Raw genomic sequence first — 14,902 nt, 5'->3', positions numbered from 1 at the left:
CCGAAATTAATACATGAAACACTAATACAGACTAAATAACACAAATACAGATTCGCTGGTCAAAAAAATGTAGCAAAGAAATAATAGGCTAACTAACACATGACGTAAAGGAACATATACCAGCAAGTATTAACCACTAAATATTAAAAGAGCCTGCCATAGTGTACACTCACCTGGAGTTTGAACTGTTCCAGTAGACCGCATGTCTGTCTGAGATGATCCGGTCGTCCGACCATACGGAGACCCAACACACTACCGTAAAAACCACCAGCGGCAACTCCATTTGTGTTGTTATACTAGTCCTCACCTCCAAACGAAAAATCACGGTCACTTATTTCAGAGACACCTTTTCAAATACCTGCTTGATTGAGTGAAAGTATACACGCAGTTCTGAACATCATAACAAGGCTTGTAATCCAGAGCGATTTTCATTCCTTCCGAGCGAAAGAGCAGCATTACTTTCTGTAGCGTACTTCATTAACTGCACACATTTTATGTACTTTTTAGTGAAAAATCCATTGCAATTGTTTTTTATGCTGCAAAAGGTCTCCAATGTGGTCCACGGTAATTTTCTAGCGCTCTGTCAGAAATTCATCATCTAAACGCGGGACAGTGTGATGCGCGTCTCGAGCCTCCTACAGTGATGCTCCCCGTTTGCAGCTCTGCAACTTCCAGATACTTCTACCCCATGTGGTCTGCACGAGAAGCTCACATGAATCACATCCCCATCTGTAACGCACACCTTTTTCCACGCATCTTATGCGCACAAGTTATGTTAGTTTGTTGGCGGAATCGTGTTGTTTCTGGCTGGCTCCAGCTGAAAAGCAGCTATCTCACGCCGTTTGCACAAGACCTCTGTGTCCTGGAGGAACAAAGGCAAATTTGCCCCATTCTGCCTTAGACATAACTGCCTTTGCTCGATCTTTAAATCAGCTTTTCGGATCTGATAAATGTTTAGCTTCGATCACCAAAATCGTATAAGCTAAGGCATCCGACTCGCGCACTTCATCATAATGCATCTGTTCATCCTGAATCTGATTCGTATGCGAGTGCGACAGTTATCATCTGCGGTGTACCTTCAGGAGGGGGCGGGGCCTGAACGAGCTCTCTTCAAACTCACCTCTGCAATTTACTTTGTCATCAAGACTATTCAAATCCGCCTTTAAAGAAAAAAAAATGGACAGAACTCGTATTTTAGTCAGCAGCAGTTTGAAGTGTTAAAAACATCTTAATGATGGTTTTGTTTATAATAAACATACAGCGTTTTGCTTTAAGAATTTAACTGATCAGCTGCAGTCATGTGGATTATTGTGAGGTTTTTATCAGCTGCTTAAACTCTCATTTTGACGGCACCCATTCACTGCAGAGGATCCATTGGTGGGTAAGTAATCCAATCCAAAGAAACAAACTTGGGCCACCTGAGAGTGAGTAAATTTTCATCAAGTTTTAATTTTTGTGTGAACCAGTCCTTCAAAGCAGTTGTTTCCAATCCTGGTCCTGGAGAACCCCCAACACTGCACATTTTTGGTGTCTCTTATCTGACACACATTTGAGGTCTTGGAGTCTTCACTAATGAGCTGATGAGTTGAATCAGGTGTGTTTGAATAGGGAGACATCTAAAATGTGCAGTGGTAGGGGATCTCCAGGAGCAGGATTGGGAACCATTGTTTTAAAGTAATAGTTCATCCAAAAATGAAAATTGTCAGTTTACTCACGTTCATGTCATTCCAAACTTGTATAAGTTTCTTCCTAATGTTGAACACAAAAGAAGATATTTTGAAGAATTCTGAAGAACCAAACACTTGTTGGTCCCCACTGACTTCAATAGCAGGGAAAGAAATACTATGGAAGTCATTAGGGACCATCAACTGATTACCAGAATCAAAATATCTTCAACATAAAGAAACTCATACAAGTTTGGAACAAAATGAGGGTGAGTAAATAATGACAATTTTCATTTTTGGGTGAAGTATTCCTTTAAGTTAAATCATTTTTATATCATCCCCTCAAAAGTTTGCTGGAAAAACTACTGCTCTATTCATAATTGAATGCCTTGAAAGAATAAATGAACTACATTTCCCATTTGCTTAATAACCTAACACATTTACTGAAATATCAAGCAGAAAATAGCATGGGAGGCAAATTATTTAATTATCTGAAAAACTGAGTTTGGTGTAGGACTAGTAGATAACGTTCTCAATAATATGGATTGGCACTTCTTTAAATGAGCTGCTTTAACTGATCCAATAAAGAAATTCTCTGAACCGTGAAAAATGTTTGGCACAATGCCTCTCAATTCTATAAACGCACCAAAACTACTGGTCATTCCTGTAAGTCTGTGACATGTAGGTCCCCAGTAAAGGTTACCACAATTTTAACAAAGTCATATTTTTATACACACACACACACACACACACACACACACACATTTGACCCACTAAGTGTTCTGTCTGTTACCGTCCTGATGCCTCATTGATCCTAATCTGAATTTTGGATCTGAATTTATTTATTTGGATATGAAATACATTTGCATATTTCATGTATATCATTTTGATTGCAGGGATGTGCACCAGAGGCATACCAAGGATTCTGACCCTGAGAAAAGCAGGCAATACTTTTAGAAAATGAGAAAGAGATGGGGGAATAGATAGGCAGATTGGCAAGAAAAGGTGATTTCTGAAAGCAGCAAGCAAGAATACTGAAAAAAACAAAGCCAAAGCCAGACTTATTAGAACAAAACCAAAGCAAGCAAGTCTAGTTCAGTGACTCTAAAGGTGACTAGATTTATGATAGGTTTTATTTAAACACAGATTTGGTGTAGATTTATGCATTGCACGTAGGCTAAATATAACTCAACATATCCCAAGCCCTAACCTATGATCTCCCCTTGAAATCCAAATCTCCATCCATAATTTTACACTTTCCACCTGAACTAGGTATGTCGTTACTTCATATTATTTCTAATGGCTGTTATTGATCGACGAACATATTCATTTTGCTGTTGGCAATTCAATCATAAATCCACAAACACGTTGCAGACAGTGATATAGTCCTGACAAAAGGTATATAGGCTTTGAGCTGGGTATTTTTTTTAATGCTACATCCCTCATAAATGTTGTGAAATGTAAATGTATTACTTAACCAGGTGACATTAAACATAGCGCTTGTCTTATGACTTTTAAAACATTTTATAAGCTCCTCTTTAATGAAAAAAAAGACACTTAAAAACGAAATTTTCATAAGTACTAAAACCTAGGCGGCACTGAAATGTAGAAATGACCCAATTTTTAATCTTAGGATAGAGCGCCACCTGCTGTTCGAGGAACACCATATAACATTATTTTAAGGAGATGTTCTTTAATATTATGTAAAATAAAATAAGTGCATATGCATATGGCTCCTGCTTAGTGCATCCAAATATGAAGTCATAATCATGGTAATAATGAAGTTTAGAAACACACAATGGCAGATAAAAAGGGTTTAAATTAGCAATGCAGTTATATATATATATATATATATGGTGCTCCTCAATTAAAAATACACTGATTTCTCATCCTATATCCTAACAGCAAACAGATTGTTAGAAACAAGTGAAACCAATGAGTCATTAGAGGTCTCTCCCAAATGTAGGAAGGCTGATAAGAGAGACTACTAACCACATGACTGAAAGAGGATACAGATGCAGAATGTGGAAAGGTCAAGATGTTTAAAAACTTCAGAAATTGAGACAAAAGGGTAAAAGCAAGAAACAGAAAGATTTATTGAAGACAGAAAAAGTATGAGCATCTATCAAAAGAAGGTTAAGCTTTCAAGAGGGCAATTACATGTTCAGACACAATGCGTTGGAATCTCTTTTAATATTGTGTAATAAAAAAGGAAGGCTCTACAATGAGCTGAATGTCTGCTATTACCTTATCAAAATATACATGTTTGCCAAAGAAATGTTGATTTTCAATTACTTGTACAGAACAAAAATTATATACAGTAGCCCTCACCCACTCAGTTTCTCAACATTACAGCCACACTGGGAAAAACAAGGAAGTATAACTAACGCAATAGAAAGGAGTTCTGTTGCTACTTTAAGACTTTTGTTTGGTTCTGTTTTCTGATAACAGAAATAATTTGATACATACTTTAGGCCAAAAAAAAGCCCTTCTCTAATTTGTAATATTTTCAAGATCATGTGTTGCTTCTTGTAAACAAAAGTCAATAATATACACACAGGCAGTCAAAAAAAAAAAAAAACCTCACCTGCTGCCCACTGAAATCAAAGCCTGAATAAATCGCTGCACAGTAAAGATACCTCTATATCAAAAACTGGCTGACAGAACAGGGAAGATGCTTTGGTCCATCATGCTACTCTTCAGGGAAAAAAAAAAAAAAAAAAAAAAAAAAAAACAAACAAACCAAAAAAAAACAACAATACCCACACAAACAAGCTCAACACCTGTCAGTAACGCCGATATTCTGCTGAATTGCAAAGGATAAAATAAACTGAGAATTTCCCCCTATAGTACAAGTACAAGTTGAAAAGTAAAAGGGAATGTCTGTGCATCAAGACTCATGCCACAATCAACATGAAATGGATGCATCAGAAAGACCATGGCCTTAACATCCCCCCCCCACACAAAGAAGTGCTAAAAACAGTCTGAAGTCTTGTCACAGGTGTCTCGGTTCACACAAATGTCACACAGGAGCTTAAGACTCTGTAATGCTAATATTCTTTAACAAAAAGGCAAGTGACAGAGAGACCCAGTAGAAACTTGAGCTCTGGAAGGTCTAAATTAACACGTTGACAAGTTCATTAAAACTCTTGTGAACTTGACTTCCTTCGGCACATGCAACATAACCAAAAATTATGTAAAAATCATAGGCGGCGAAACTCTGGTTTGGCTCCAAACGGTTTCATAATTGATGAAACCCTTAAGCAACAGGAGGAGGAAAGAAAAAAAAAATTCAAAGTGTCCCGCTCCCTATTAAATGGAGAATACGATGGTCTAGGCACAGAGAGTGCAGTAGGCCAATGCCCAAATAGATGATACAGTATACAAATATGTGTGCGACTTAATATGGAATGAGCTATAAAATATAGAATCTTACAAACGGTACATAAGCAGTAGAACCACATATATAGAATAACTATATGAAAAATAAGGTGTGACAGTCAGGTACAAAACTAAAGCCTGTAAAGATCTCTGAACTAGTTTCTGCCTTTCAAAGGAAAACAATCTGCGCTTTCACTAGTCAAATCACAGGGAGCACCTGGGAACACCAGGCAGGAGTTTTTTGTTTTTTTTGTATGTTTGAGGTTAATGGTTCCTTCAAAGAAGCCAAAAACATCAAGACATTCCTAAGGCCATTAAGAATATACACTCTAAGCACCATGTAAGGCACAGCTGCTTTTTTTTTTCTCTCTCTCGGAAAGGCAAATAGGGAATAGCTTTGAAAAAAAGTTAATTATAGGTTCAATAAACAAAACAAGGTTTTGCGTGTGCAACCTGAAAGGGTGCGGCTTTCCGCAGAGGCACAAGTGTAAACTACGCAGCATCTATTATCCAAAACTGATGTGTGCCAATGATTAACTAAATCATGAAACAAACCGTCTGAGAAAAGGTACTATTAAAACCCAAGTGACATTGGATTCAGTTCCTCTGGTCTACTGGTTCAAAGTGGAATTACAAATAGACATATATATGTGAATGTAGATATAATAAAAGGAATGATGAAGTGTGTGTTGTGGAAAATATTTGTCCACAGTGATATAAATTGTGGAAGGCTTAAAAGTTTGGTCTAAAGTGACGGTCCTTTCACCTCCTCTAAAATAAACCAGCCTCCATCAGATGGTGGACTTTGAGAAAGACACTCTGAGGTGATGGTTCTCTCCCAGGTCATGATTGTGAAATTTGATCAGCGACTCGATTGCTTCGTCCACAGAGCCCAACTGGATGAGAGCCATTTTTCGGTCTTTCCTGAAGAAAAAAAAAAATTAACAACATTGTAAGACTTCCAGCAAACACCATGACTACATCTGTAGAACTCAAACTTGTAGAATGTCTTACTGGAAAAACTTAAAGGCCTTAACCACAGCTCCTGAAGTTAGAAACAAGCCTCTGAGATGATCCTCAGTGACAGAAGGTCTGCAAATAGAAGACATTGGTGTTAAATAAGACACTGCTAAAGACTGCCAAACAGATTGGTCTAAATTTAGTGGACTCACGGTATATTGGAAAGATGGAGAGTAGAGGAAGGGGGGAAGATGTTGGAGTAGTTCTTGGAGCCTGGCTTTTTGAAGCGGTGAAGAGGAGAGTTGCTGTAGTCCTTGGTGAGCCCCTGATCCTCATGGCCTTCACGTGGCAGCTGCACAGTGGTGTGTTTGGAAAGAGTGACCCGCAAAGCCTTCCCATACAGCTTCTGCCCATTTAAGTGGCTCATGGCAAAAGGACATGATAGGTTATTGTTGCAGAATCAAGCTCCATTATAAAAAATTCAAGTTACAATATGAAGAGCATAAATACCTAGCTGGGCTTGGGTTCCATCAGACATCTGCACCAAAGCATTCTCTTTCTTGTTGAATAGGATCTTCACTCTCATGACGTCACCATACACACCTACCAAAAATAACGATAGCTACATAAGGACGTGATTACTTTATGACCACATGACTGATTACAAACAAAGACTACTTTTCAATTTAGTATCTAGAGACAATCAATTATTTTTATGGCCAAGTAAGGCATACATTACTGTTGGTAAGAGACACTACATTTCTATTTTGGACCATCTCTACTGGACCTGGCTTTTTACCTTTACAAAATTTTATTAAAACAAACACAGATCACCAAAAATCTGCAACAAAAGGCTTTATATTTGGACTCTGGACTTATCCTTGGCCCACTTGCTGTTATGTGTCCAAACTAAGCAACTAATATGAACATGATATATAGCTGTTGGCAATAGATATTTAGCATCTGCCGAATGAAGGAGCCCAAAAAGCTGCAACTGATATGCAATTTCCTCTAAAACCCCACATCTCACATATACAAACCAAAGTACACATCTTAGATGAAGTTAAAATATGAAACAAAAAGGGTAATAAAAAAGGAGATGCCAATGATAACATACCGAAAAGAATAAAGAGGCATTGGGGCGTAACGCTCTTAAGACAGCAGAGGAAGGCAGCGTAGGGAGGAAGGGACAGGAAAAGATCGGAGGCAGGACAGTGGAGGTTGAACATGTCCACAGCGAGGCAGTTCCACAGGAATGGCAAAAAACGGTGGTAGGATCATGAAGGTGGGTGATATTGTTCATGATGGAAAGGTGGGGGAAGGGTAGAGGTAAAGGAGGAGGATATCCAACAATGTAGTTGTGGTGGGTTGGGAATGTTGTTGTGTGTTGTTTGTACAACAGAAAACCAAATTGTGTATGAATCCATTATTGGCATGAATTGGGAACCATATTGATTAGGTAGGGAGTTTAAAATATTATAAAAAAAAAAAAAAAAAAAAGTGGTGGAGTCAGTTGGCAAAAGATTCCAGGTCAAAGTATTAAAATAATAAAAGGGGGAGGGGAATGGGGAGGGAGAGAAAAAAGAAAAAGGAAGTAAAAAACAAGGTCAGTATACACAAAGAAAAATGTAGTGTTCCGTTCAGCAGAACTTGCTAAATTAAATGCATTTCACTATAGGAACACTAAGGAAATAAAAAAAGAAAGGAGAGAAGATTAACAATGAAATACAGGAAAGATAGAGACTAAACATACTCATAGCTCTAAAGAAATACTAGAAATGAAATGTTTTAGATGGCTTCAGTCAAGAGTCAACAAATCATCACCTTGGAATTATAAGGTTCTATCTGCATCCTGAACAGTTTCCATATTGAACTTCAAAGTTTTGGCATTTCATATATTGATTTATTTCATATATTGAGTCTTTCATACATCAGTCACAAAATGTACACAACTTAAAAAATAAAAAGTCAATGTAAATAAGTGGTCTCAGAATAAATCAAATTTGACAAATGGCAGATAGAACCTTATAATTCCAAGGTGACGGAATATTAAGAAACGGTTGACATGCATGTTTGTATAATAGCAAATGAGCCTCCGCACTGTCATAAACACACAGTACATGATTTGAAGCGCTACAGAAATAAGTATTTTGTTTATCACTAGATGCCATCCAATTATTTTATTTCCCACCAACACTTTTTTCTTAAACTTTTTTACAGTTCTACTAACCAAAATCACATCTGGCTTCCTAAAACAAGAATCAAAGGCTAACAAACTAACAGCTAAGTGAAGCTAAACAAAAAGGACTAACCTCAGGGTTAAGGTTGCTGACCAGCATGACACTGTTTCCTCCAGCGTTATAACCTGAAAGACTCAGGCGTCCTGCAGCAGCCGCTGCAGCGGCGGCTGCAGCACCAGGGACACCGAGTGATGCGAAAGCCCCGGCAGGCATACCCTGCAGAGACAGACCTGTGGGAGGGACAGCCATCACTATACAGCATGGATGATATGCTGAAAAACTGTGCCACCGCAATTCACAGAGAAACATTATACGGGCTGTGACTGACCTGCTGCCTGCTGAATGGTAAACGTTTGTGGAAAACCATGAGCCCCAGCATATGGTGATGCAGAGATGATACCAGGAGCACCTGAGAGACGAAAAATGCAGTTTGTAATTTTATGCATGTTAAAAATGCCATTTATTAAATACAGCAATAAAGTAGTAAATCAAGTTTTACTCAAGGCAGCTGCAGCCATCGTCTGTGCATTGAGGGAAGGTTGACTGTCTCCTGTAGGCAAGTCAGGGCGAGTGTAGTCCCTGCTCTTTTCGTTGTTGTACTTAACATTCAAGCTGGTGAGCTTAGAGAAACTGATGCGAAGGGTACAGCAGGCATTGTAGATGTTCTGTCCATCTAAAGACTGTTGAATGTTAAGCCAGAGTTCAGATGGGATTTAGCTGCCCATTCATCCATTCACATATTGATCCACTGTGCGACTCACCAGTTTTGAATGCTGAGCAGTCATTCCGTCTGAGTATTGGACCAGTGCTTGGAACTGGTTGTTTTTGGTAAAGGTTATTATCTTCAAAACCGTGCCGAACTTTGAGAAGATTTAGTAGGGAGGATTAAAAATATTGATTAATAATGATAATATTTATTGTTTTAAAGGCCTGGAAATAAACCTAGCATTTTGGAAGAGCATTTTTCCCCTCAATTTAGTTTGAATAACAGTTAGTACCTGGTGAAGGACATCAAGAGTAACTGGATAGAAGAGGTTTTCAACAATGACTCTCAGCACAGGGCTCTGACTTCCCATGCCTGCTCCATCAACAGTGCTCAAAGGCATGCTTCCTGTCTGGACTGCATTCACCGCCTGCAGTGCCGCTTGTGCTCTCTATGGGAATTGAGGGGGCAGAGCACAAGTACACATCATCAGTTGTTAAAGAGTCATTTATATTGAGTAATTGCCCTTGATTGAATGCCTAATGTGATGCAATTTGTACTCACAACTTGGTTGGGTGAGTTGTCAGTCTTTAGCTCCTTGTGGTTGGAATACTGCATGTAGATTGGGTGGTTGCGGATGACAGGGGTAACAGAGGAGTAGTAGCTGACCATGGTCTGTGCTGACTCCTCAGTGTTCATCTCCAGGAAAGCCTGTGTGGAGATAACACAATAAGACCGGGCACAATGATGCATGTCAAAGCAGGGTAATCATATTTTGTGGGAAATGAAAGGAAGCAGTGATTTTTACCTGGTTCTTTCCTTTCAGCATCAGGAGGTTGGTCACTTTGCCAAAGGGAAGCCCCAAAGAAATGACTTCTGCTTCATTTATGTCATTGGGCAGTTTGCGTACATGAATGACTCGTGAAGGAATGCCTGGGCTCCTGATGTCCCCTTTGAACTTCTTGCTGTCATTACCATTTGCTGACAGAAAGAGTTTTAAATTTTATTTCATTCTCAAGAACGTCAATACATATTAAAAAGCCTGGGGTAAGTATGATTTTTTTTTTTTTTTTAAAGTAATAGTTTAAATTATGCAACAATATTCCTGTGATGGTAATGCTGAATTTTCAGTGTCACATTCTTCAGAAATTCTAATACACTGATTTGCTGCTCATACATTTTTTCAGGATTCTTTGATGAACATAGTTCAAACAAATAGCATTTGTTTGAAATCAGTTTGATCCACTTTTGATAAAAAGAAACAAATGCCTACCTGCTCCAGAGCTCATTATATAAGGTCCGTTAGATATGCAAGAGGAAAAGAGTTCGTCAGATCCCCTCTGAAAGGACAAGGGAAGTGGTTTATTAACCAAGATGCACTTAAAAGATTAATAGGACACTCAAACCTCAAAAGAGAAGAACGTAAACACACAGCAATACCAAGATGTAAACCATCTATACTAGTGCATGGAAAAAAAGAAGAAACCCCCCCCCTTTCTCATGTAAAAAATAAATGAGAAAGACACAATATTGCCATTAAAAAGAAAAAAGAAAAAAAAACCCCACACACACAGAAATTTTGTAAAAAATAAATGAGAAAGACACGATATTGCCATTAAAAAGAAAAAAGAAAAAAACCCGAGACACAGAGGCATGCCTTCAAGGGTTAAATTATCATCTGACACAGATCTATAGAAAGTCATGTGACAAAGATCAGCATCTCCCTAAACATCATCTGATTACACAATCGCTATACCGCCGCAATTGGAAACCATTTCCAAAGTGACAAAAATCAAACAATTTTCATTTACATCTACACACAAGCACTACACAGTTTACTGCTGGTAAAAGCAGGACAAAGAAAAACAAACACAAACAGAGGCAGCTGTGTCCTGCCATAACACTAACACAGTCTCTCACTCAAGGCCAAGCTGGAGCCACTTGGCTGGCCAATGGAGCAATGAGCAAATCATTCAGCATCACTCTCTTAATAAACCACTTCAAATGGCAAGTCTCTGCTGAAGTGGTCACATGCACTGGATAAGCCAAAGCCTTTAGACTATTACCACAATGCACGTTCTGTTCCTGCCCAAAGGAAAGCATTGTTACCAAAGCTGAACGCCTGGTCCTCGGGCTGATTTCCCCCCAGTCTACTAGTACAAACAGCCTCAAGGGCACTTTACCACACCCTGGATAAAGTTTACCTTAAACACAGCCCCGAAGGCTCAATACGAAACGTACAGCAGAAACAGTCAATAATATTGCGCTGAAGGAAAAGAAAACAACTGGATCGAGATTACGTGGCATGGCATTTCCTCATAAAAAGAAAAAAGAAAAAAGGAGGATATAACATTCCTCCCAGCTATAAACCTGCAGGAGTCAGGTTTCAACATCACTTTCACAGAGCAGTTATGACAGGAAAGCCTTCTTTGGTTGAACCTTCCATTGTTTTCGAGTGAGACATCCACCCAACTCCAGCATTTCCTTCCTCTATTTTTAACTGTGGGGCATTGCAGATTGAGCACTCACTTAGGACAGGAAAGAAAAAAAAAGGGAGCCGAGAATCACGACTCCCACATTGGTCTCTAGGAGCTCAAGACTTGCAGGTGCCAACATGTTTACATCCATTGACAAAGTGCAAGCCTCCTGGGTGAGAGCACAGTCTGTGTTAAATAAGGGGGTCAGGGAGACAGGAATGCAACCACAGCATTCCAGCCACAGTAATTAGTGCTCAGACTCCGACAGGGCTGAGATTCAATCTAATACATCTCTACTCCACCTCGCATGTGTGAAAGACACCAGGGGAAACAATATTGTAAAAATCACTAGTTGCAAAATATAAGTAGAAACTAAATTCCCCAGGTTACAATTTATGAATTGTCTACAGAACAGTTACAAGATCTTAGTGTAGGCTACTTTCATCTTTGGGTCATTTATCACAGTGATAGTTTAAACAGCAGGTGACCTTTGACTAGTATAATTACAGTCGCAGGATCAAATGCAGATGGGACAAGAACCTCAGGCTCAGCAATTTAGAGCAGTTCCCTCAGTCTCAATAATTTAGAAAAAAAAGTGGAAGGGGGAACATACAAACTCTAAAACCAGAAAAAAACCTAAACTAGTATTGTTACTAAACACCCACAACAAACAAATATGAAGGAAAAAATAAAATGACATACCTTCGTGCCGACTGTTATATCATGGACACTGCTACAAAAGAGGAAATAAAAAAATTAAACAATATTAGAAAATACACGTCTAGATGCTCAACCACAACTGATGACAATGTAGCAAAATAAAGGGCTATGCAGTATTTTTAAAAGTTGCGATGTCATAGAAGCAGGAACAATTTTTTTTCTTCTGTATTGTGACGTAAATCTGAGTGAAACGAACTACTGAAAAAAAGTAGGGTGGACACTTGGTTTAACCCATCAGTTGTGATTGGATGGAGGGGTGGGGTTTAAGTGCAGTTAATAACTGGAGAAGTTTCATCAGAAAACTAACTTACGATTTTAATAAATTTGTGAATTTTCATTTTATGCCGACTTCGCGTGTACACTAAAAATGACCAAATCACTGGAGGTCACCCAAATCACTGTGCATCGCTAACAAAAATCAGCAACTCCTTCAAATGATTTCGTCAATGTGAAAAGGGCTTAAGACCAAATAGGTGCGCTTACTGATACAAAATTATCATGCACTAATGTAGATTTATATTATCTTATATATTAGATGTATAGTCACAAACAGAATATGGACCCAGGAGGAACAACAGACGGCTGTTGTACAAAACAAGAGTTGCATTTTAAGGCTGCACCTTCTAGGCGGCAACCTGATACACAAGACAAACAGTAAAACAAAGCAGGCCTGTTGAGCCACTCTTTCTGCCAACGGTATCAATCTGTTTCACACATTTCTTTGAAACACATCTTGAATTCTTTAGTTTAGGTCAATTTAGATTGTAATGCAATACAACCAGTGCATATTTATAGAAATGCAAACTTATAGAGATGCAAAACTTACTCTATTTCAGTGACGTAACTGGATCCCAGAGGATACAAATCAGTGTCTAAACGGCTGCAGGAGACAAAAAAAAAAAAAAAAAAAACAGGACTTATTTTTCCTCTCCATAATGTGTTAAAGCTGCACGTTTTTCTATCTTCCACTGAATACAAAAGGAGATGTTAGGCTCAATGACGAGTCTCGGTCAACATTAACTTTCATTGTAGGCTGAACGACAATAAAAAAAGGATTCATAAAAGGTTTGAAACATAGTGAGTAACATGACAAAATTAACTTAAAAAATTATCTAAATTTACAAAATCTTAATTTTTCTGATTATACTTACCTACTTACACGTAAAAAAACCCGTTACTATTCAAAACTTTAAAACCAGAATTATTTCTGAACCACGGGTGACGTCATCTCCGCGTCATTATGTAAATCAGTTACTGTAATCGGACTTTCGTACGTTTATCAAACGTATTTAGTAATGATCGAAAAATATTTAACGTGCATCGACAATACAAGCGAGTAAAGCTAGAATAAAGTTGAACTGGCTTCGGTTTAGCAAGCTAGCAGGTAATTAGCTAGCCACCCAACAACAATGCGGAAACTGAGACACGTTGGTTGCGAAATAGTGGCAGTTCTTTCGCTTCTGCACGTTACAAGCCTCGTTTGATCCTTTCCGCTTGCGAGTGAGGTTAAAAAAACCACGTAGCTCTAGTTCGCTTATGTTTCATGAAGCGGTCTCAACTAGACCACTTGCAACAGGTTGCTGGTCAGTTTGGTCCAACTTTTGGTTTCTTCCGGCACGAGAGACATGAAGAGCGGCAGAGACGAGTCAAAAATCACCATTTCCTCTTCAATTTATGTCATTTAACCCACTTTAAACGTGCCTGATGTGTTAAGTCACAACTATGTATAAAATATCCAAAGATAAAACCGTGTTTAAGCGGTAACAAACATGGAATGAGGATGTTTTCAACTTACCCGTCCATGGCACTAACAAAACTACAGGTTGTCGTAGACGGGAGGTAGACCTGCTAGTATTTCTTATATCCTTACAAAATGGCGGAGGAGGGATTGGCGCTTTCTGATTAGTCCATCGACCCTGGAGCGCCGAGTGTGGGCGGGACCTCAGAAGTTCTTCGACAACAGGATTGGATAGAAGGGCTGTCAATCTGGAAAGGCGGTCGAAAAAAGTTTGCGAAAACTTTTCCAGGTTGCCACCACGAGAAACGAAGTGGAGGAGTGAACTGTGCTTGAACCCGTTATCAGCAACGACAAGGACGAGACTGTTCAGTCAAAGAGAAAAAGTTTCACATGACGCATTTATAAGATATTTAATTTGTTCACAAGTAAGATTATAATGATATCTGAAGAAAATAGAGATTCGGGTGGAAAATGCATAAATCAGCTGTTACGTCTAAAATTTAAATGACTCGAGAAAACCTAAAGACACTGAGCAAATGAACTGATCAGCATCAATCACTTACAGCACATTTAATTGTTTTACAATATGGATTAGTGTGAATTAAAGGGATTTCACCCAAAAATAAAAAACAAAACCCTCTGAGTAACCCAGTATACACAAAAATAAGCGAATCATTTTTTAACCAACATTCTACAGAAAAAGAAACAAACAAAACAACATTCCACAAAAAAATAAAAAAACCTTTGTTTTCACAGAAGAAATAAAGCTTAGAAAGTGTACAACACCTGATCTGGAACAACACAGGATGTGTAAATGATATAATTGTTATTTTTGGGTGAGCTGTCACTTTAACACACCATTTTGTCATTGAGATGAATTACAAAAGATTCCTAAATTCATCATATTGTTACTACCTATGTATTCAGGTCTAAATCTTTGAGTGATTTATCTACCATCTTTGTGGAGTGCTAATATAATCAGCATTGTCTCTCAAATTTATGTGCCTGGGAAAAGGTTT

The 14,902-nt window shown here is 38.4% G+C and overlaps 2 protein-coding genes across 3 annotated transcripts in view; both read right to left on the bottom strand.

Moving 5' to 3' along the window:
• The window catches only part of LOC109106245 (ephrin-A2-like), a 53,153-nt gene extending 51,569 nt beyond the window's left edge, over window positions 1-1,584 (bottom strand). Inside the window, exon 1 of one of the 2 annotated variants that reach the window (XM_042773760.1) lies at window positions 174-1,584. In XM_042773760.1, coding sequence (XP_042629694.1) covers window positions 174-283 — 110 coding nt within the window. In that variant the 5' untranslated portion in view covers window positions 284-1,584. The remainder of the gene's footprint in view (window positions 1-173) is intronic. The other variant, XM_042773766.1, reaches the window with a different exon arrangement.
• A 2,254-nt stretch (window positions 1,585-3,838) lies between these two features.
• On the bottom strand, window positions 3,839-14,042 carry LOC109049097 (polypyrimidine tract-binding protein 1-like). The gene is made up of 16 exons (XM_019066780.2): window positions 13,941-14,042; window positions 12,972-13,025; window positions 12,128-12,158; window positions 10,222-10,288; window positions 9,757-9,929; window positions 9,513-9,659; window positions 9,244-9,399; window positions 9,007-9,117; window positions 8,745-8,925; window positions 8,574-8,654; window positions 8,318-8,475; window positions 7,123-7,156; window positions 6,516-6,608; window positions 6,218-6,434; window positions 6,060-6,137; window positions 3,839-5,969 (listed from the first exon to the last, which is right to left on the bottom strand). Exons 1-16 carry the CDS (start codon window positions 13,946-13,948, stop codon window positions 5,837-5,839), a joined length of 1,722 nt encoding a protein of 573 aa, XP_018922325.2. The 5' UTR covers window positions 13,949-14,042; the 3' UTR covers window positions 3,839-5,836.
• Window positions 14,043-14,902: the final 860 nt, after the last annotated feature.

This window comes from Cyprinus carpio, chromosome A2 (genome assembly GCF_018340385.1).
Source record: "Cyprinus carpio isolate SPL01 chromosome A2, ASM1834038v1, whole genome shotgun sequence".
Taxonomy (NCBI): domain Eukaryota; kingdom Metazoa; phylum Chordata; class Actinopteri; order Cypriniformes; family Cyprinidae; genus Cyprinus; species Cyprinus carpio.
The sequence above is the reverse complement of the archived record's forward strand: the minus strand, read 5'-3'. Positions and strand labels throughout refer to the sequence as shown.